The sequence below is a fragment of the Chelmon rostratus genome, chromosome 7 (assembly GCF_017976325.1).
Source record: "Chelmon rostratus isolate fCheRos1 chromosome 7, fCheRos1.pri, whole genome shotgun sequence".
Lineage (NCBI taxonomy): Eukaryota > Metazoa > Chordata > Actinopteri > Chaetodontiformes > Chaetodontidae > Chelmon > Chelmon rostratus.
Window position 1 is genome coordinate 24,973,705 of NC_055664.1, and position 21,936 is coordinate 24,995,640.

The window sequence follows — 21,936 nt, forward strand, 5'->3', positions numbered from 1 at the left end:
CTTGTTAGTGTTAGTGTTCTATCAGAGAAAAATTAATTTGATTCAGCCACAGGTCGTCATATCTGCTTGGATGGCGTGTTCCTACTCTCAAACTTTACTTGTGTATAAATTACCTCTCACAGTACCAGCCGCCATCCTGCCACTTTATATTTTGTATTGTGATTCTCACCCAGCGCTAACATGTAAACATCTTAACCAGGTCCTCTTACATTAACATCATAATCTGAATAAGCAAAACTTGATTAGGGCTTGATTGCTCATTAGTAGTGCAAATCACTCCTGCATGGACAAATCTTTGTCTGTTTTAGATATTCAAAGCTGTGCCACGGTGGTCACAAAGCGAACAAATGCAGTGCTGTGTTTGGAAAGTAACAGCATGGATGCAAGAAACAACTAATTTCTTTCCAGTGACAGCACAGCAGCTTCCATGTAACAGGTGACATTGTAATCGATGCAGCATTTTATTAACTTTTAGCCCCACATCGTTCTGCACTACCATGCATTCACAGTAGTGATGTAATTAAGGTGTATGAAAATGTCTCCTTTCATGATATGTCATTTTTAAACACTTGGAAACATCAAGAAGTATTCCAGAGGTGTATTGATGCCTTTAAACAGCCAAAAAATCTGAGCACATGGCATTGATCGATGTGATCAAAGTGTTCATTCATCAGTGACTCAAACCTCAGCATACATATCGGTCTTATTTTGTGTTATGGCCATTAAATTAGTTACTGAATGTTGTGCATTTTGCAGCTGTCCCACAGGGAAATTCATTCATTACAGAAGCAAGAAACACAAGACACAATAAACAAACACATGCAACACTGGAAGCTGTTATCAAAGCTATAATAGAAGCTAATAAAAATGCTGTAATTGCTCCCGTCCACATATTAGCACAACACAGCAATTGCAGCCTCATACACGGCAATACTTTTTATTCTAAGCAATAAGAAATGGAAATTAATAACGATTTTATGTCCTTATATATTGTACATAGATCATTTCCTGTATGTGTGTGTGTGTGTGTGTGTGTGGCCTTATCACCACCACTGCCTATCTTGTTTAAGTATTAAGCCACCACAGGGAAGGATTAGGTGGATTAACGATGCCAGGCATTTCTCTAGAGTCACATGGACACTAAGCATTCTGGGAACCCACGTGTCCTGACCGGTGCCTCATTCTGGATCTGCTTTTATAAGGGCTAGACTGTGACGATGGCTTCACCATACTTCTGCCAAAATTAGACTAGTTGCCACCGCTCAGTCAGGCCAAGAAAGTTTATAGACCAGTTGACTGTGGAGCTGTTTTCGTATGCAACAGGCAATTTGCAGAAATTATGTTTGTCAGAAATGTCAGCCAAGCTAACCTGTTCATTAGACTGTCTGCTCACAGTGGAATAGGTTTGTTTTGGCTATTTCAGAGCTGCGGTCTCCGTGTTTGTATTGGAGGATCGTCACAAAGGCTCAAACTCCAGGGTTTTATTCACGCTCATTAATTTATTTCCCTTTTCCCACTATCGTCTTGGTGTGTGTCCTGAGCTCACACGCTGCTGATCATGCTGCTCTGAGTGGTTGACCTGAGACCACACACTTGTACACACACAAACACACACAGATTGGATTAGCTTCTGTCATCATGCCCAGATGCTGTGGGGTGGGTCATGTAATAACTGACCCGTACCGGCCCCGGGAGGGTTTTCTCAAACCTCATTAAGGAATACTACCTGTTTGTAAATTTGTGCCAGCAGTCTTAGTTAAACTTTCCTTTTTCTATCATTCCTGCTGGTGTGTGAACACAGTCAGCACTGGTGATGATATCAGGCTTCATTTCCTCTCCTTCAGATCATTTAGAATAGACTACTTTCTGTCTTGTTCTTGTACAGCACAAAAAAAACTGCATCCACAGACTCGAGAGTTTCCTGACCAAAATAATCTATCACAGTAAAAGTAAAGACTTAATTTGTTTTTGTCAGAGTTTCTCTGATTTATCGTCGTTTCATTGCAACGACATTCAAGGTTTTCATATGAATGTGCTCATTTACACTGTGCTTCCTGTCAATCACCCACAGGGAGAAATGAAAGTCACTGAGAAATAATCCTGCAAAACAATTAAACCTTCCTCTCACATGTGTATATCTCTAATTATTTTTAAGATAGGGGTGACAATGTGAAGGTTGTATTGCAACAAGGAAAAACAAGTTGAATATATGCAGCATGTTCTGTATATGTCACAAAATGATTAACGGTGGAAACAGTAAATGAGCCGTAACTCAAAGCAGCATAAGTCTTCTGCTTTAAGTGTGACCGGATAATGTTTTCCACTAGAAAATAAGACAGATTTACCACTAATGTGTGCGCGTTTGGGTTGCTTATTAGAAATCCAGACTCATAAGGTATATTTATCAGTTATGACGATAAAAAGAAGTTTGTGTGCTAGCGTGTTTGTGTGTGTTTGTGTGTGTGTGCATGTTGTTCCATGCATTATTTCACCGTCATGTCTCAGCCTGTTTTATGTGAAACTTGGCTCGGAACACAGAGCAGGCTAATAAAACGTGTTTGTGTGCTGGAGGCAGACTGGGAAAGCAGCGACAGACTAGTGTGTGTTTGCTGTAAAGAGTGAAAACGAGCTAAATGATCCTCAGCCCACACAGCTTTTGACAAGCGTCTGTGGTGGCAGGCCTGTCTCTCCTGCATTCAGGCTGCCTCACGCCGTTCTTTATTGCATTACAGTCTGTGTTCATTTGAGAATAATATGTCAAGCCGGGACATAAGCCAATCGGCACGCGTTCCCTGCTGCCGTTGCCTATTTACCCTATTTGCCTGAGCTTTTTTCTCTCAACGCCTCTCCCAACCTCCACTCCCTCTCTCCGTCTTTTGTCTCTCCCTCTGGCTTGATAAGCCTCCACATAGCAGCAGGTGTTCACACTTACACATGATATAACATCTCACGATGAGTCAGTAATGAGATGGATGCTTGATGACTTACGCTTGTTAGGTGTGGCAGCATATTTTTCTTGCAGCTGTGTTTTTGTATCTGCATTCAAGACCAAATCCATATCATATCTCCAGCTGTCAGAATCAAGAGAAACCAGGTAAACCTATCTGCTGATGCTTTAGATATTTTAGTGCAATACAGTAGAGGGGGAAATAGTAAAAAACACCTTGTTTCCCCATGTCTCTGGAAGTATTTTTGTATATTTTATATCCACATTCCTTTTTTTCTTCAGTCAAAATCTTCTTGATGACTCATCTTTTTAATCCCAGTTCGTAAAATGTGATTACAGTTCTTGGGGTGATCCAGTCAAGCCTTCACGTCATAGAAAACCCTCAGGTGAAACAGCCCTAGCATTCATCATTTCATCATTAAAGTGCGTATCTGGGTGTTCGTTTGCACCAGGATCATCAATATCATCAGCAGCTTTCTGCATGAGAACTCACCTTTTTCGAGCTTTGAAATGAAGTCACTCTTGGCATGAAGCCATGCCCTGAACCTCTGTTTCATGTGGAAGCACAACAAACCGCGGAAGCAAATTACTGTCAAAGTTATTTCATGTGACCTTTTAAGGAGGAGTTCAGTTACATCAAATCACGGCGAAAAGAAAAACAAGACCAGAACGCTGATCCACAGCTAACTGTGGCCTGTAGCCAGCTCCCCTCTGAGTCTAATTTGTCCTCTCATTTTTCTTCTTCCGATTCCATCCATCGCCTGGCCTTCGGCGGCCAATGGAACAAATTGGTGTTGGGTGATGTAAAAAATTGTGACAATGACACTCCAGCTGTGTGCTTTACTGGTCTCGAAATGCCTTTCTGAGTCACGGCTGACCAAGATTGAGTCACGACCAGTTTCAGACCAAAACTCTGAACACGCTGTGTGTTTGTGTTCAAGGATGTCACAGTTAGCCGGGCTGCCTTGTCCGGTCTGTCTTCCCGAGGCCAGTCATCCTTCTGGTTCAGGTGTTGCTGGTGATAAGACAGGAGCCACAGACAAGACAGATCTCTTCTTCTGCCCTGCTGTCCCCCCTCAAGCCCCTTCTGTCTGTGTGTCGCTCCTCGTGCTCTCTGCTGCCCCCCGTGGCACTTCTCTTTGTGCAAGTCTAGCCAAGAGCAGCTCTTTTCTTCAGTCCTAAACAGGCATGTGATTGTGTGATTTAAGGCCGTGGCATAAACCACCTCCACTGCCATTGTTGAAGAATCAAAGACACACAAATACTTTATCACTTAAGTGGAGGCAAAGGGGTGTTGAGAGGGCCCCAACACAGCCGCAGAGTCTAGTAGTGGTCAGGCCATCACTGCCTCCCTTGTCTTCCTCCCTAACATGCTTCTCTGCGTCCCTCATTTCCTCCCCACTCTCTGCTTCTCAAACACCCCGAGCCGATCTCACAAAGGAATGAGAGGGAGGAATAAGAAGGAGGAGAGCAAACAAGCCTGTGGTGGCGCAGATAGGGAGGAGTGGAGCAGGACAAAGATTTGGAGATGGAGGGACGAGGGGAAATGAGGTTGAATCTGAGGCTGTTGTGCCTCCAGGACCAAATCAAGACAGTCCACTGTGTGTTGTTTGTGTGCTTGTGAATGAACATGTGCCTGTGTGGCTGTGTGCATGGTTTTTGTGTGTTTTTCTGACTGCGTGCTTGCGTGGGCACCAGTGTTCTTGTGCGACTGAATGTGCTCATGTGTGTGTGGCTGTTTGTGTGCAGACTCAGCTCTGGCTGGCTCTGCGGCACATCACACGCTACAGCCAACTGCTGATTACACAGCACTTGTTTTGTCCTCGCTCTACTCTGTTCTGCGCCTATTATCAGCCCGGGAGCCTGCGCAGAATTAGACGGAGAGCTTTGTCTAACACGCTGATAACTCAAGTCGCCCTCCTCAGCTGTTTTCTCCTTGGCTTTGCGTTGCAGAGGACACCTCTGCATGCATCTCCTCAAGGCTGAGGACCCAGCAAACAGTCAGACATTTGAGTCCAACTGTCCTCGCTCGTTCCCTTGATCTCTCTCTGGGGCTGAAGCCTGTTTACTCAGCCTGATGGCATTATGACAATCAAGAGGAGATCAGTTCCATTCCACTTCCTGTCTGGAGGCTCCCTGGTGTGTGTTTTGGGCTAGTTTGGCATGCAGAGCTACATCGCCTCGCTGATTCATTAGAGTTTCCGCCTAGCATCAGGCGAGTGTTAGCAGGCCGTGAGGAGCTGATGAGTTGACTCATGCTAGCACTACACTTTGTCATCTGAAAGGCGATCGCGTGGAAGCTGATTACACGGCAGATTTGGACAGTTGGTGTCCATTGTCTATAGTGAGTGGTATAAAGTTGCTTTAAGTGAAGGACAGGCAGACTGGGCGTTCCTGCTTGCTGAAGACATAACTGCAGGGTTCAGCGAAAGATGACAGGAAGGACAACAGGGAGGAAAGATGGCAGATTTCCTCTCATGTTTAGAGGTTTGGGAGGTAAACAAAGATGGGAGTTTTGGGAAATTACAGAAGTATTAAAAAAAATTGTATCTTGGAACACGCATCACCATTACACCATATATGTTGCTGTTTGATGGTGGATCAGGAACCATCAGTGTTTACCTTGAAGAGTAAATGATCCATCCTTTGTGGAAAGATTTTGGTCCCAGGAGGCCCAGACGAGCAGAGCTCTGCCCTCGACCAGGAATGTCCTGTTTCATGAGGCATGATGGACTGCAGTTTTTTCTTCTCTCCCGCTCTCTGTGTGCAGTCATTCAGTGGGCATCAGAGCAAAAAACCTCGTGCACAAATCCAATCAAACCCCTACTCATTTAACCATCAACTTAGCCAAACATTGCCGAGGTGCGTTTAATTTGTCTCCTCTCTGAGCCCCTCTGCTCTCTCAGCACTGCAGCATTGAGGCGCAGTAGCAGCCAAGCGTTGACAGGCAGTTCTGATGTTACTTCATTACATCTACTACAGTTATCCGTCGCAGTACATGAGCTGAATCTGCTTTATGTGTTCAGACTTCACAGCAGGCTCCTGTGTCAGGCTCATAAGGAAGTTTATGAAAAATGTGAGCGGGGCAGACAGTGTCTCAAGTCTGTCAGCCACAATACTCCTAGCTTTTATGGGATGTATAATGATTGATTGCATTAAACCCCATTTCTCTTTCTCTCTTTCTTTCTACAGGCACTTGCAGCCAATGCAGGCACAGGGTTTGCTGTGGCCGAGCCACAGGTGGCCATGTTTTGCGGAAAGCTCAACATGCATGTCAACATTCAGACCGGCCGCTGGGAGCCCGACCCATCCGGAACCAAGAGCTGCGTAGGAACCAAAGAGGGCGTGCTGCAGTACTGCCAGGAGGTGAGCCACTGTGACACAGACACATTCCCAATCTCCTCCTGGTCACTCTCATAGACGTGATGAAATTCATGCACCAAAGTCTATTGGATAAGGACACATAGATAAAGTGGGTGGTCATCACAGGGACACCCACTGGTGCTCATCCATGTACTGAGGTACTGCTATCCAGTAGATTTGAATTTTGGCACAGTTGCTATGGCTGGATTTGCTCTCTGGGTGCTGCTCTTCAGTCTCATTGCTCCAGTTAATCTAAGCATGGTAATAAAGCCTATTGAATCCAGAGCATCACACAGGAAGTGTTTCAGTCTAATTTACTGAGAATGCACTTAAAAGAATAGAAATATAGGCTAATTCACTATTCTAAGAAGATCGAACCCTTGTCTGTAAGGTAAACATGAAGCTATGGATTAAATCATTGGTTCTCAAGCTTTTTCTGTCATTTTAATTAATCATTAACAATACCTTCTAAAGAAAAACAGCCAATTTGAATTTTATTCGAATAAACAAAGGATTCAGGTTAGAAATGCAGCCTTGCTAGCATCACAGCACTTTTATCATTTACGTCGTCACATGGATCATATTCATGCAAGTTATTGTGCTAAGCTAAGCTAACTTTTTGATTTAATGGAGGGGTGTGAAAGTGCTCTCAAACTTGGGAAGAAATTGAATGAGCAAAGTCAGTTCACTGCTAAATCAATACTTATAAATCATAGCTCAAATTCGGCATCACTCTGTGCTGCTTTAGTGTGTGAAGCAAAGATTATACCAGGTTTGTTGAGGACATTTTAGTTCAGCTAAGTAGCTTTCATGCCGGATGGAAGATGATAATTTCAATTATCGCTCCCTTTCTAGGATTTAAAATTAATGTAATTATATAATGCTACGAGATGAAAAAGCAAATATGTGGAAATTATAACAGGTCTATGAGGTGAGAATACATAGGTTATATCCAGCTAGTGAGGTGGAAAAAGTCTAATTTCACTGTGATATATAATTGAAGAGGCAATTGAGCTGTTCTTGACACAGACACTATTTACAGTATAGTGGGTGGCACAATTAGCAGACCCTGTGACTGTCATTTTCTGTAACTGTCTCTGCAATGAATGTTTTTCCACGGCGTGGACATCCCCGCTCTTATTTACTTCCCTCGGTATCTCCTAGCCCAAGAGACTGCTGGCATTACTGTCATGGTTTATTATGCAGCTGTCCAAGAAAAAAAAGCAGGGCTGAATATTCTCAAGCAGCCATCCCCACAAGCTTCAGTTACATTTATTGATGACATTTTGATGGCATTTGTGGAAAGTGTAAAATGCATGCTCTTTCATGGCTGAGCAGATGGCATCTAGAGAATATAAAGTGTAGACTAAAGGATCCCATTGAAGCTCCACTTATCACATCTCCCCTCTCGCGCACACACACACACAAAATACTTCTCTCATTATTCAATGTACATTCTCTGCTTCCTCTTCCAATAGATGTATCCCGAGCTCCAAATCACAAATGTGGTGGAAGCCAACCAGCCAATTCGCATTGAGAACTGGTGCAAGAAGGAGAAGAAGGTGTGCAAAGGGCATGCCCACATTGTGGTGCCTTACAAATGCTTAGGTAAGTTTGCACACTTATAAGGAGTTCAAGGGTTGGGAGGAAACCACTTACAGGGCTGTGAGTGAGTGGCCCTTCATATCAGGTGGTCTTCATTGTACCTCCTCTTCTACACTGGCCTTCCATTCAATGTAGAGAAAGAAGAGATTGTGATACATCTCAGCCATAGGCAGAGGTGACATAGGACAATATTGGAGTCTGCTTCAGTTGACTAATCCTGGCCTTGAGCTGCAGATTGAGCAAATCCACACTGGATGGGAGCTAATGTCTCTCAGAACAGATGGGAAAGCTATTATTGCTGGGGAGGCTTGTTGAGCAATAAAGCACAATCATATTTCCCCCCTCAGACTGTGGCCATAAACTCACACAGACACACAGGGTCAGCGAGAGGGAGGTCTGTGAGGACCGGCTTTATTACTCCGCATTTCTCCATTCGCGTGTGCCATCCATACACACCTCTCTCCCGCCTCTGTCTCCTGCAGCATCACTGTAATCAGCAGTGGCAACATGGCTGTATTCTGGTTTATTAAATGTCAAATAGAGCCTCAGACTTTGCAGGCCACATGTCTCTGTGCTCCCTAACTTACAAAAACACAGCACACTCATGCTGCCTCTGAGGACTGTAATAACAGAGAAATAGAGTTCTGAAACAAGGTTCCTCTCTGTACTTAAAAAGCGATGTCAGGAAGGAAAAAACAGCTTCCTCTATGCTGCAAACACTTCCCGGCACCCTTCCTCTGTCCAAAAGCCTCTTGGTGATTGAGTTGTGCTGCTTTCCGGGATGAAAAAGCTATTAGCAATTCCACTGGACTGTGAAATGGGCTACCATTCAAGAGCATTTTTGGCAAATGCAAAGAGGAGGCGTTTGGGAAATTCATGGGACAGCAAACACCACAACTGGAGTGGCCACTCGGTGGCTGAGACAGGAATACAGATCAGAGAGGTTCACATGCAGACTGGGTCCCCCGGTTTGTGTTCATCTTAAATCCTGAAGCTGTTTCCTTTGAACTACCTGCCACACCCGATCAGCCTCTGTCCTCTTGTCTTCACTATGGCCGGCTGTTGCGTCCAACAGTGCCTTTACTGCTATGTAATTAAAAGAATCCCATTACCTCCCCTGAAATAATGAAATAGCTTTATTGCTTGTTTTTGAACAGTTTTTGTCATCCTTGTTAAAGGCCTGGGCACTTGTGCCCCATCAAATTACGAAGGCCCTCTCTGCTGCCCTGCTGGCTTTGTAAATGAGGAGTTTCAACTGAGAGAACAGAGGAGACAGATGGAGAAGGAGAGATAAACATAAGGTGTTGGCGAGAGGGAGGCTATTGAGAGGGTTTCTGCTTAATTATGTAATGGAGCATGTTAGGGGCTTAATTGGAGGGCTCTGATCATATGCTAGGAGACACGGCAAGCGTCTGCCGCCTCACCTCCACAGTGCATTATTTGTCAGGCCTCTCTGTCATATGAAGTGCAATGAAGACTGCTTTTGTGTACATTAATTATAGTAGAATCAAAAAGAAATGAAAGAGACCAAAGTAGGTAGGCTATAGCTTGAAGGATATGATTAAAAAGGTCAGACCAGCACCCATGTCAAGTTAATAGGTTTATATGAATAATGCAAGCACTAAGGAAGGAGCTCAGTGCAGAGGGAGAGATGGGTTATGCTGTATCCCATCTCTCCATGCAAAGGCTCAGTCACAGAGCCACAATCCCTCCGTGTTTCCTGTCCCCAAACAATGGCTCTGCAAATGAATGTGATTTTTGTTCCATGACACTCTAATCCCTGCAGCATGATGTCTTTGTCAAACAGCAGAGGATTATTTTAGAGACTTTTTTTTTATTATTATGTCTGGAATGGTGAGAACAGTCGGTGGCAGATGTGGAACTGGGGTGTTGGTTAGTTGTTCGTGGCAGACTGTCTCCTACACAAGAGCTAAATTGTGGGGGAGACTCGCTGGGACAATGCAGACTGCCGCAGCTTCTTCCCGAAAAACAGCAAGCATGCAAGGAAATCATTTTCAGGAAAAACACTGATTTAAAAGAGTCTTCCAAATGGCACATTTACATTTAATGTCTGTTACCATTTATATAGGACTTATTTAACTTCTATTGCCGTTGGTAGTTTTCAACAATACATCACATTTACTTCAGGCATTTTGAGACATGTTCTTATCTCTGATCTTGACCTTTGAGTTACTGTACTGTTCACCTCGTGGACTTTCCAGAAACAGGAAGTTTTATAGCTGTATGAGTGGAATTTAATTAGGAACACATAGGGCTGTACTTTTCCTTTCCGGTTGACTAAGCTTGTTGAGTTAGGCAAGGGCAGGGCACTCAGTGACAACTCCTGACATCATCAGTCTCATGATTGTGAATGAGTTGATAATGGATATAAACTCAGGCTTGTTTCTGAGCACCACAGCTCTGACTCTTTGACTCTTTTACCTCCGGACATGTTTGGAAATGAGCCTGTGAACAAAAATATGACTGCATTCCTTCACAAAAACACCATGTGACTGTACCATATATTTAGCATATGTGAAAGGTTAGCGGGAGGCAGGGCTTAAGCAAGTAATACAGCATTGGTTAAGCTGTGGGTTTTGCCTGTAGTTAAAATGACAAATGCTTGCTGGAAGTGGAACCCAGGAGTAAAACGCAAATGTTCTTTCCATCATGCGACCTCCAGCTACATCATGTAATCACATTGTAATCCTTTCATGTTGGCAAAACCGATTTCTTGCACTTTAAAGGCGCAATCTGTGAAGCAAACGTAAATAAAAGGCTAGCCACGCTCCTAAAAATCAGACATGATATCATTCTGAAAATATGCGGCAAGAATTAACAGTAGGCAACAACTGCATCTAAGCTATTCAGATTTTTACTATTTTATAGTACTGAAAATCTTTTAATGTCAATGGTAGAAATCCTTCACATTTTGAAAGATTACAAACTGAGAAACACATAATACTAGCTTTCTATTTATGACTCTGGTGAAATATATTACAGATTGAATCATTAAGTACACTGAATAGGTTATTTGCATTTTCAGATCTCACACTGATTACACTAAATTCCATTACAGCAGGCTTCCTTTGCAAAGTCCTTGAAACACAATAGCCATGCTGTCGAAAAGCAGATCTTGGTGCTTAATTGAATTCACCATCTCTCAGTACTGAAGGTATCATTGGTACACGGGTGTATTCTTACCTTCACACTCTCTAGACGCCTGTAGTGCGGCCAGTCTGGGCGCTGCAGAGTGTTAGCGAGGGTGTCTGATAGACGGAAGGTTAAAGGAAAGGCGGATGAATAAAGTAGATGGAGAGGAGGTCACTGAGAAAGAGGAGTATATGCTCTCATACACACACTTTGCACAGCTACACGCAGGGAGACACACACAGAGCAGGAGTGCTTGCGAGGCACAGCTGCTCTCCAAACACCACCATCCATCACCCACTGCAGTGTGACTGCATACAGGGTCCGCTTTAAAAAACCCACTCCAGTACACAACCAACGCAACCTGTGAGCGTGTGAGAAAACGAGACGGAGAGAGATGTAAAAAAGAAAGAGTGCGAGTGAATGAATCAGGTTGCCATTTTTAGATCCTGTTACTTTAGCAAAAGTATACAAAAATGTATAATTACTCTATTACAACCTGTTTCCAAAAAAGTTCAAATTAAATACAGCACAAAGACAATATATTTAATGTTTTACATCATCAGCTTCACTGATTTTTGTAGAAAGTAAGTCAGGCATTCAAAAATTGTACTATGTAGAATTACAACAAAGAAGTATCAGCAGCAAAATCCACTAAAATATCAAGTAAAGTCAAGTAAAATGATAATATCCTCTTGGACTGGACTGTTCTATTTAAATGCTACAGCTAGTCGAGATGGAGCTTCATATACATTAATTACAGTCATATAAGAATGAACTGAGTGTTTAGTCCTTAAAATGTCAGAAGAACACCAATGACAGAATCCAAAGTGGCATTTTCACATTTCTTGTTGTAGTTCAAAACCCAAATGTACTCTATTCAAACTATATCTAAGTAATTGCGTAGATGTGCTTAGTTACTTTCCACCCGTAGTGGGCACAAAGCAGAGAAGCTGGAGAGCGACGGCCTGGAGGGTCGAGGGGGGGTTTTGTGAGGGGGTGTTACTGTACCTCCTGGGCGGAGATGAGAAGCAGCTGCTGAGCCCTCTGCTATTTCCAGCTCTCTCCTCTTCCTATCCTACCCGCTCATTTTCCAAAACACTGCTTTTTCACCCTCTGCCTGCCCGCCTGGCTCATGTGAAGTGCTCCAGGAGCTCTGCCTCAGGCCGAGGTTGTGGCAAGCCACTAAATGAGCAGTTATAGGACAGCTCCCAGCCCTCGTCGTGAGACCTCTAGAGCCTCATTTGTGTGTTTTCAGTCCGCCCATTCCTCAGCTACTCTGATCTGGACTTTGCCCTAAACCTTCTCTTCATCCCTCCCTCTCTCCGCCTGGCTTTCCATCTGTTTCTGATGGCAGCGTTTCTACCTGAGTGCCTCGTCACACTGCCAGCCTATCAGCGGTCGCTGTCCTTTTTAATCTTACTTATGACCCCTGCGCCATATGTTTACATGCACATGGTTTTCAACCTGAAACTACTCATTGGAACATACAAGATGCCTGTCACGTCTTTTATTTCCCATAGATCTGCTTTGTGTCAGCTCATTCTGTGGATGAAATCTCTTCAAATTGAATTGATTTCATCAAGTAAATGATAGAAATGACTCACAGGATGAGTCTGGACTACTTTAAAAGAGTGTGAAAAATTTTCCTAATGCCATTTTGATTGCAGAATTACAGATGCAGCTATAGAAGACGGATGAATCCCTCTTAGCTTCAGGTGCACAGACAGATGTTCAAGAGTCAAATGCCCTATCTGTTATACCAGTGTAATGAAATGTAAAGGACCTATGAAGGAAGCTATGAATTATTGATTTGTGCCATTTTTTTTACTCAACTCATATTTCATTCCTTTTTTTAGTCCCAGTTGGCACTTTATTGTTTCTAACCCTGCAGTGTCCAGGCAGGGGGGGGGGGGGGGTTGGACAGATTGGTAGCATGACTAACAGGCATATTTGTCCGTGTGATTTGCTGTTACAGTGGGCGAGTTCGTGAGTGACGTGCTTCTGGTTCCAGAGAAGTGCAAGTTCTTCCACAAAGAGCGTATGGACATGTGCGTCAGCCATCAGCAGTGGCACGGCGTGGCCAAAGAGGTAAGGAAGGAATTACTTCAGAGGAAACAGTGGGAGGCTGTATCTCAGAGATAGCAGAGCAGTGGTAAAGAAAAGTCCTGTGGGAAGAGGAAGTCTTAAGCATCAGCTTAACTTTTAGAAATTAAACTAAACTAACTTTAAGTACCGTCTCCCTGTCAGACTGGTCACACTTTTATTACTTTCCAATCTTTCCTCTTCCTTCCCTAATACCTTTCCACCTGTCTCTGTGAGTCTCTGAGGCCTTCTGATCACAGGCTGACTGGGAGCCCTCACATTTCAGCTCCTAATCAGATTAGTGTTGTGGCTGTAATACAGCTAATCCCCCTTGGGCAGCTCCAGAGCCGGCCCTCGGGGGCCACTCTGACCATGACAGTACGAGCAGCGGCTCGCCGAGCCTATCAGCCGTCTGCTCTTGTCTCTCCCGGCCTCGTGCTTCCTGACTCTCACTCCTCCCTGACACGTATTACAAATGCCTGAACCCAAGTGTCATCTGCAGCCTTGCAGTCTGCAGATAGCGTGACATCCAGAGGCACAAGCGACCTACACTCGATAACAAATTTGTTACAGCCAAGCAGTAATAAATCTTACCAGTGGGAAAATCTGGGTAAGAAAAATGATTCAACAACAATCTCAGCTCCCTCACCAACTGCCACCGAAATGTTGTTAAGCAGGGCAGCTAATCCTCGACTGCTCCAGTGGACTTTCTCAGCAGCCATCAGTTAGACTGAAGTTGTGCGCGGTACCTCCGAGCTGCTATATGAAGCACAGCGTTGTTGAAAAATCGCCCTTCAGTTAAAGGACTGCATGACTTTTTGGAAGTATGGCCCATTAATCATTTTGGTCGGTATGCGACGGGAGAACTAGCTCTAACACCGGTGCCTCTGTATTCTGTAGGTGGATCTCTGAGGCTAGGTGGCTAGTATATAAAAGCTGTATATAAAACTGACAACCACAGAAGAATTTGTCTCATCTTGAGGCGGAGCGTCTGCAGATGAATTCCTTTCCTGATATGTTATGATCCACTAAAGTTAGACATGATATAAGATTAATAAATCATTGCTGCCATCATGACTGTGAGCCTGTAAAAAAGATCGGAACTCTACTTTGTGCACTCATCTGATTTTTTAGAAATGATTTTGAATATTTACAATTCATAATTTTATCACAACTATTCAAGAAATCGATGGCAATTGGATAAAATGATCAAAACTAATAGGAGGTGAAAATTTTTACTTTAAAAATAACATTCTGCAGTTAAACCATGTGTTGTCTTTTAATTGCTTCAAAGGAGGAGAGGACATCATTTACTGTTAACTGTGCTGATTAGTGTTTTCCGGCAGCAGAAAATGGATTAAATGGATTCCCTCCCTTTAAAAAAAAAAACGGAGGTATTTTTGGTCTTAAAGCTATAAAAACAAAAACCAAGAGCCTTACTGCAGCATGTTTCCTTCCACCATGACACATATGCACCTCCTCCGGCATGGGCATCATTGTTGAGTCCGTTAGCTTCCCCTTTATGAATAAAGGTTAAACAAATGTCGCCTTAATTTTAAATTTGACACTTTAAAGTAGCGAGAGTCCTAAAAATCTCTGCAGCTCCATCAGTCTGGAGTCCCGTGCCATTTTCAGCCAATAACATCAGTCGCTTACTTCTTCTACTCTGTCAGGCCTGTGCCAAGAGCTCCATGGTGCTGCACAGCTACGGGATGCTGCTGCCCTGTGGCATCGACAAGTTCCACGGCACCGAGTACGTGTGCTGCCCCTCCTCTCGCACCGGGGAATCCGCTCCACCTTCCCTGCCCTCCCAGGAGGACGACGAAGAGGAGGAGGTAGAGGATGAGGACATTGACGAGACCGACCTGGTTGAGGAGGAGGACAGGTGAGCTCTTGTGAAGTGGGGGAGGGTGTAAAGTCTGCGGCAGTGTGTGCTTGTGTTCATGATCGTGGCATGTCTTTGAAATACTGCGAGTGTAATATCCGCTCCCTTGCGAAGGGCAGATATTACTGGCCATCTGGATGAATTAAAGTGTTGTGACATTGACCTATGGCAGCTGCTCTGCCTTGATAAATGACTCCCTTTCCTGGCTTCCACCCCTTCACTCAATCACCTCCGCCTCCTCCGCCCTCAGCGAGACACCAGCTGATGAGCAGCCCACACAAAAGGAGGAGCCGGTGGACGAGGACGAAGACGAGGAGGACGAAGATGAGGAGGAGTACCACTACGTCTATGAGGACGAGGAGGCAGATAAGGAGGATGAGGATGAGAAGAAAGAGAGCAGCAAAATGTCAGAGAGCCAAGATGAGGACAAGACTCTGCAGGAGGTGAAAGGTTTGTAATGAGTTGTTTTAAATTGTAATAAACCTTCCTCCTCCTCTCTCTCCGTCTCTCTCTGACTCTCTCTCTCTCCCCCTTATTGACACTTTGCCTACCACTTAAATGTAATCAAACCTTTTTAACTTTTAAACGGCCATATGCTTAAATCTCAGCCAGATAGTAATTAGATAAGTGTATGCATCAGCAGATACCCTTTTCTTCAGCTCACAGCGGACACTGTGATGTACTGTTCTGCATTACCAGAGCACAAGGACAGATCATACCGCCTCATTTGTAGCCAAGCTGTTGATAAATCCTGCTCATCATGTCCAAAAAGGAGCTGCACCAGTGTTTTTATTGGTTTTTCTTGTTTAATCATATTTGTAGATGTTGCAGTAGGAAGGAGTTTCTGATGGTAGTTTTTCTGAGTGTTTGTAATTGCGACTGGAATTAAGTGCTGCCCCTAGTGGCCGGATGATCTAACAAGCTGTCCCCTGGCAGCGGTGTGCACCCTGGAGGCAGAGACCGGCCCCTGCCGTGCCTCCATGCCCCGCTGGCACTTCGACATGAGCCAGAGGAAGTGCGTGCGCTTCATATACGGGGGCTGCGCCGGGAACCGCAACAATTTCGACTCAGAGGAGTACTGCATGGCCGTGTGCAAGCGCCTGAGTAAGTCTCACCTGACAGAGGCCGGTTTGAAAACACCCCTCTCTCTCTCTCTCTCTGTTTGTGTCTCTGCTGCAGACTCGCAGCTGAAAACACGTTAGGATAGTACAGTCTGTCATCGACTTTATAAGCAGAACACCTGTTCTACAGTCTTCAGCTGTCGCTCGTCACATCACTACAGCTGTTGTCACCATGCCACCTCCACCACAACAGTCAACATCATTCCCTTTTGTTTTATTATTCCACTGATATACCAAGTGCTGCAACTAATCTCTATTTTCATTATTTCAATGTGCCAATTATTATTTTATTTATTTCAATTAAATGTCAGGAAATCACAATTTCCTAGAGCCAAATGTGAATGATTCCTTGTTTTGTCAAAAGGAACAGTTGAAAATCCAAAGATATTTAATCTACAAATTCAAGCCACTGGAAGCAGATTTTGTTGATGATTATATGATCAGGTGATTAAGTTCTGTCAATAGATTAATCAATGAATAGTTTCAGCACTGCATCACTGAATAAAATGTCACTTAGCACCCGGTTCTTCACTACAAATAGGGTTTTTGTAACGACATAATAGATATTAATGCTTTCATATATGGTACACGCTGTAGGTTAATGCCCTGTTAAATTGGAGCTGTAGAAATATTCAATATTAACAAAATCAGGCAGAAATGAATTGCACATATATTAGGTTTCATTACCTAATTAACTGTAATTATTTAAATAAAATATTGGGTGCTATCTGAACCCACAGAAATATCTGTATTTGAGAGAACAATTTGTTCACTCCAGGACTACACACCAGTCACTGTCTCCTCAGATTCATACTCTTCTTTACTTATTCTTATTCTTAATCAATGCCATGTCATAACCAATTTTAGAGTGTATTGTCTTCAGGCCGATTTCCTCTACAGCTGCCTGTGTTAAGACAATGTTCAATGTCTGTTTGGCTTCTTTTATTAAATAAAGAAAAGTCAACATTTGTATTTTGCTCAAATTAATGCATTGGAAAAAATTAGGATTTGGTACTGAGGTATCATATTGGAATGAGTACTGAAGAATTTCAAATAAAACCCGGGTCAACTGGCAGATCAGACCTTCCAAGTGAATTTTTAATCAAAAGTAAAATAAAAACTGAAGTAAAACTCCAAAAATAGCAGATAAAAAACATGACTTCTCCCTCGTCTCACAGTGAATTAGTGTTCATTCATATGTGCACAATATTAAACACACTTTCTTTTTTTTTCCTGGTTGCGTTCATTCCTGCCATTTATTCATATTTCTGTCTGTTTGCCTGTAAACAGTCTGTCTGTCCGTCCGTCCGTCTGTCTGTCTGTCTGTCTGCTCACCTTTACTAGAGCCCCACCAGCACGTATCAGCAAGCACCTTTTTTGTGCAGCGACTCACTTTACATCAGTTCAGACACAATTCATAACATAACCAGCTGCAGTTTTCTTTGGCATTTGAGAAATAAAACGATTTTAGAAGCTGAAGCAGTAAAGTTCAGAGCAGGCACTATGTGTTCATCCGTTAACCTGCGCCTCCTGTTTTTGATGGTGAAGTGAAACGATGAGGTCTCTTCTTGTTTGCGAGCCCCGAGCGTTATTGTTTTTGCGACTTACAGCGGCGCAGGGAGTGAGTCCTGCGTGACTGTATAGCGAGGAACCCAGAACAGAGCCCTCTGGCCTGGCCCCAGATGACCCACCCATCAAACACAGAGATATTTCCATTAGTGCTGGAGATGCGACCTGTCAGCAGAAGGCCGATGGGAAGATGAAAGGAATTCAAAAGGAAAGACTGTCAGATTCTCTTAAATTTATCAGAGTTACTGAGGGTGGAAGAACGCCAGTGAGAGGAGTGTTTCTGTGAGGATTTTTGTCCAACTTCAATCTGCAGTCCACTTTCAGCTCTCTCTCTCTCTCTCTCTCCGTGCCAAGTTGTCTGTCTTTGTCTTTCTGCCTACTTGTGTCTGCCGGTCTGTCTGCGTCTGTCTGTCTGCCTGCTTGTCAGTTTGCAGCCCCGTCCACTCACCATCTGTTTCTGAATTTGCAGCCATGCCTCCGACTCCTCAGCCCACCGACGATGTTGACATCTACTTTGAGACCCCGGCCGATGACAAGGAGCACAGTCGCTTCCAGAGGGCCAAGGAGCAGCTGGAGATCAGGCACCGCAACCGCATGGAGAGGGTGAGTTACCAGGAGCCAGGACACCACTTCCCTAATTTAAGAGGCAATAAGTAGGATTTTTACTGCTCAGTAGCTGAATGTGAATATGTGAAATATATCAATTCCAGTTTATTAAAAAATATTTAGCCCGATACAGAATTTGGCTTATAAAACAGACCACATTTTGGAGCCTCTAACCAAAACCTGCAGCACTTGCTTAATAACTGCATTTGGAGCCACAAAATGAAAGCAGTATTATTATCACAGAATTATGCAGTGATAAATATTACATTTACAAAATAAACAGAACATTTACTCTTTTCATAGAGGGCACTCATAAGGTGAACGCTATTCTCCTTTATTGATTTCCCTCATCAAGAAGGAATCATCATAGACAAAAGCGGGCAGATGAGTTCTGCACAGTGAGGATTAGTTTGAACAGTAATTGCATCAGTCTTTCTCAGTAACTGTGATGCAGTTTGTGACCTATTTCGCTGTTATTTTGCAGTAAGATTGGAAGAATGTTGAAACATTTGAGAAGCAGAAAAAATTAGATTTTTTAAAGAACACAAGTAAGAACAAGTGTGATATTTTTGTAGTTTAAGTTTAGAAATTAAGCTCTTAAGCTTGTTGGGGGCAGCTGAGAGTAGCTGCTGCCTGAGGGAATTCACAGTCGGTAGGCTATTCTAAGTGTTCTAAGGATCTGAGCATTTGAATGCAAAAATATGGAAAGGAGCAAGGTCACACTGTAAGGGGTTCAAGGCTTTGTTATCAATATCGTTTAATATCGTCAATTGTCTGGCTCACTCTGAGTGAACAGGTGCAGGATCTCACTTCATTTCCTTCTGTCTGTGCTTCCCTCACTCCAGGTAAGAGAAGAGTGGGAAGAGGCTGATCGCCAGGCTAAGAACCTGCCCAAGGCTGAGAGGCAGACATTGATCCAGGTAAGACACTGATCCTTCCCCCTGGGAGTCCTCCCATTGTCCCTTTGTTTGGGTGAGATATGACGGCTTACAGGCCCTGGGTCCCTCACTCCCTGTGCCATTAAAGATCCCTTTTCCCTGGCTGCTCTATCTTTATCACTCTAAGGCTAAATTAGGGCACTGTCTGAATGGGGAGACTTCTAAATGAGTCCCTAACTCCCTTGACAAGCCTGAGAGGTACATGAGTGAAACCGAGAGCTGTTTTTTTCCCTCTTTTGTTAAGTGGAAGTTGAAAGAGCTCTGTTGTGCTATTCTGTTAAAGGTGCATTTACATATTTATATGTTTGTGATTTTGTTTGTAGCACTTCCAAGCCATGGTGGAGTCCCTGGAGGAGGAGGCAGCCAGCGAGAAGCAGCAGCTGGTGGAGACTCACCTCGCCCGGGTCGAGGCCATGCTGAATGACCGGCGCCGTCTGGCCCTGGAGAACTACCTGGCTGCCCTGCAGGCCGACCCCCCGAGGGTAGACACCACACACCGGCCTCTGAGAGCATCTTTTATCCTCACCTCTCTCCATCTGTCTGCTTTTCCCTCCCCGCAGTTGATGTGCAAACACATTCACATACAATTCTGTGAAACCACACTGAGCCCTGCACTACTTATGTCCTGTGGCTAATCTCATATTCTGTCAAAAGACCCTCTGCCAACAAGCAATTCATCATGAGGAGAATGGATTACTGCAGCCAGAAAAACACACATCCCAAAATCCTCTATGAGCTCCAAGTCAATCACATTTGAACCTACAGCTATAATTCCTGTGTCGTGTTTTTTAAATTCCTCTTATCTAATCGTCTTTTGATCCTTTTGCCAGCACACAGTTTGGCACTCACTGTTACAAGGTGCTGGTTGTCGAACAACCAGTGATGAGCTTGTAACCCAAAGAAGACAGAATTAAATATTTCTATTTTGTACTCATTTCAGATGTAAGAATGTTGCCTGACTAGAGAGCAGTCTTTTCTTACCCTGCTTCAGTTACACTTCCAAAATTGGTAGTTGCATCATCTGTGGTGTGATGCTATTTCAGTAGGTGCTGCAGAAGATTTCATGTCATGTTATATGCGATGGATTTTTCTGCACCTCACATTTGACAACAGCGTTCTTGACATCCTTCTGCTCAGATATGTGAAGGTGGCGGAAGGAGAATCATTTTCATGTTATTTTTCATCTAAGTGGGTTTGGTCATGTTGTTTCATCATTCTGAGGTTTATTATCTAAAATCAAATAAATCTGAATCTTTTAAACAAGACAAAATTTAAGGGGATGATAACTAGAAACATCACTTTCAAAATTATTTGATACAATTGATCGATACTACCTCAGAGAATAAATTGCTGCCATGTCACTTATATCCACATACGGCAGGAAGAGTGCATCATACTGATCCATCTAAGAGCCATTATTCCACAGAAATGGTTATGAGGCTCCACTAACCAGCCCTCTTCTTCCCATTCCATGCCCCCCTCAGCCCCACCGCATCCTGCAAGCCCTGAGAAGGTACGTCCGCGCCGAGAACAAGGACCGCCAGCACACCATCCGCCACTACCAGCACGTCCTGGCTGTGGATCCTGAGAAGGCTGCTCAGATGAAGTCACAGGTCAGCTCTTATTGATCACCTGATTTAACTTCGATGAAAAATGCCCTGCACAAGTGGTCAGGGCTCAAGGTGATATCTTCATTTTACCAAGATGTATGCCTCACTGTGTGGAATCACTCTTTTAACCAAGGCAACATCAGGCTTGATTTTAACCTTGCTGTCCTAGCTTTCTAAAACAAAATGTAGCAAATAAATGAATAAATAAATGCATAGATGTAAATGTACTGCATAGTAATTTATTATTAACATAATGAATAATTGTGCACCAGCAACTTGCTAAAAAAAATCTTCAAAATTAACAGGAATTACAATTCAACTGTAAACGAATAGAACTGCGCCAAATGAGAACAAAACGTAAAAATTAAATCACAAATCAGTCACAGACTCTTGCAGACAAACTTGAAAATTTAAGTGCACATAGAATTGAATTTAGTAAATCGGCCCAAAGATCAGCTCCATTGTCACAATACCCGATCCATCTTTTCCAGTCAGTATCAGACCAATATCTAATATCAGTATCAGACCGGTGCATCCCTACTTTACAATGATGTGAAACAGAGAAAAGCCCCACATCTGAGATGCTGGAACCAGCAATATTTGTTTTTTGTTAAAATCATCTTAGTTAATTGGTACCTGCCAATACTTTGAGGTTTTGCACCTTTGTAGAGCTAGATTTGACAGTGAAGACATACTGTATTAGAGGCTGTGTCGGTAAATCTGAAACCCCATGCCGAGCCACTCCGAGATCTCACACTCCTATTCCTGCTCAGACAGGGAAGAGATAATAACGTCTCAGCCTGCTCCTCTCTGCCCTGTTTCTAAGTGTGTAGGAGGTAAAAAGAGTGTGTTTCTCTGAGTTGAAGCCCAGGAGGAGTGAGTAGGTTTGTTTGACGGAGGGAGGGCGGTTGTTTCATTCACTTAAGCCTCAGCTGAAGATTAACATTGTGCAGGTCTTGTGTAATGCTGGACTCTGAGCCGCCGCACAGGGATTTGGCTGGAAGCTCCTCTGTTAGATGTACTCGCCTGTGTGTGTCAGTGCCCTTCGACACCATTT

The 21,936-nt window shown here is 43.6% G+C and overlaps 1 protein-coding gene across 1 annotated transcript in view; it reads left to right on the top strand.

The window, feature by feature from the left end:
- The window catches only part of aplp2 (amyloid beta (A4) precursor-like protein 2), a 51,961-nt gene that overhangs the window by 19,038 nt on the left and 10,987 nt on the right, over positions 1–21,936 (top strand). The window contains exons 2-11 of the mRNA XM_041939999.1: positions 6,140–6,313; positions 7,789–7,918; positions 13,044–13,156; positions 14,824–15,035; positions 15,286–15,485; positions 15,972–16,139; positions 18,195–18,328; positions 19,177–19,251; positions 19,593–19,751; positions 20,754–20,882. Of these exons, the coding sequence (XP_041795933.1) occupies positions 6,140–6,313; positions 7,789–7,918; positions 13,044–13,156; positions 14,824–15,035; positions 15,286–15,485; positions 15,972–16,139; positions 18,195–18,328; positions 19,177–19,251; positions 19,593–19,751; positions 20,754–20,882 (1,494 nt within the window). The remainder of the gene's footprint in view (positions 1–6,139; positions 6,314–7,788; positions 7,919–13,043; positions 13,157–14,823; positions 15,036–15,285; positions 15,486–15,971; positions 16,140–18,194; positions 18,329–19,176; positions 19,252–19,592; positions 19,752–20,753; positions 20,883–21,936) is intronic.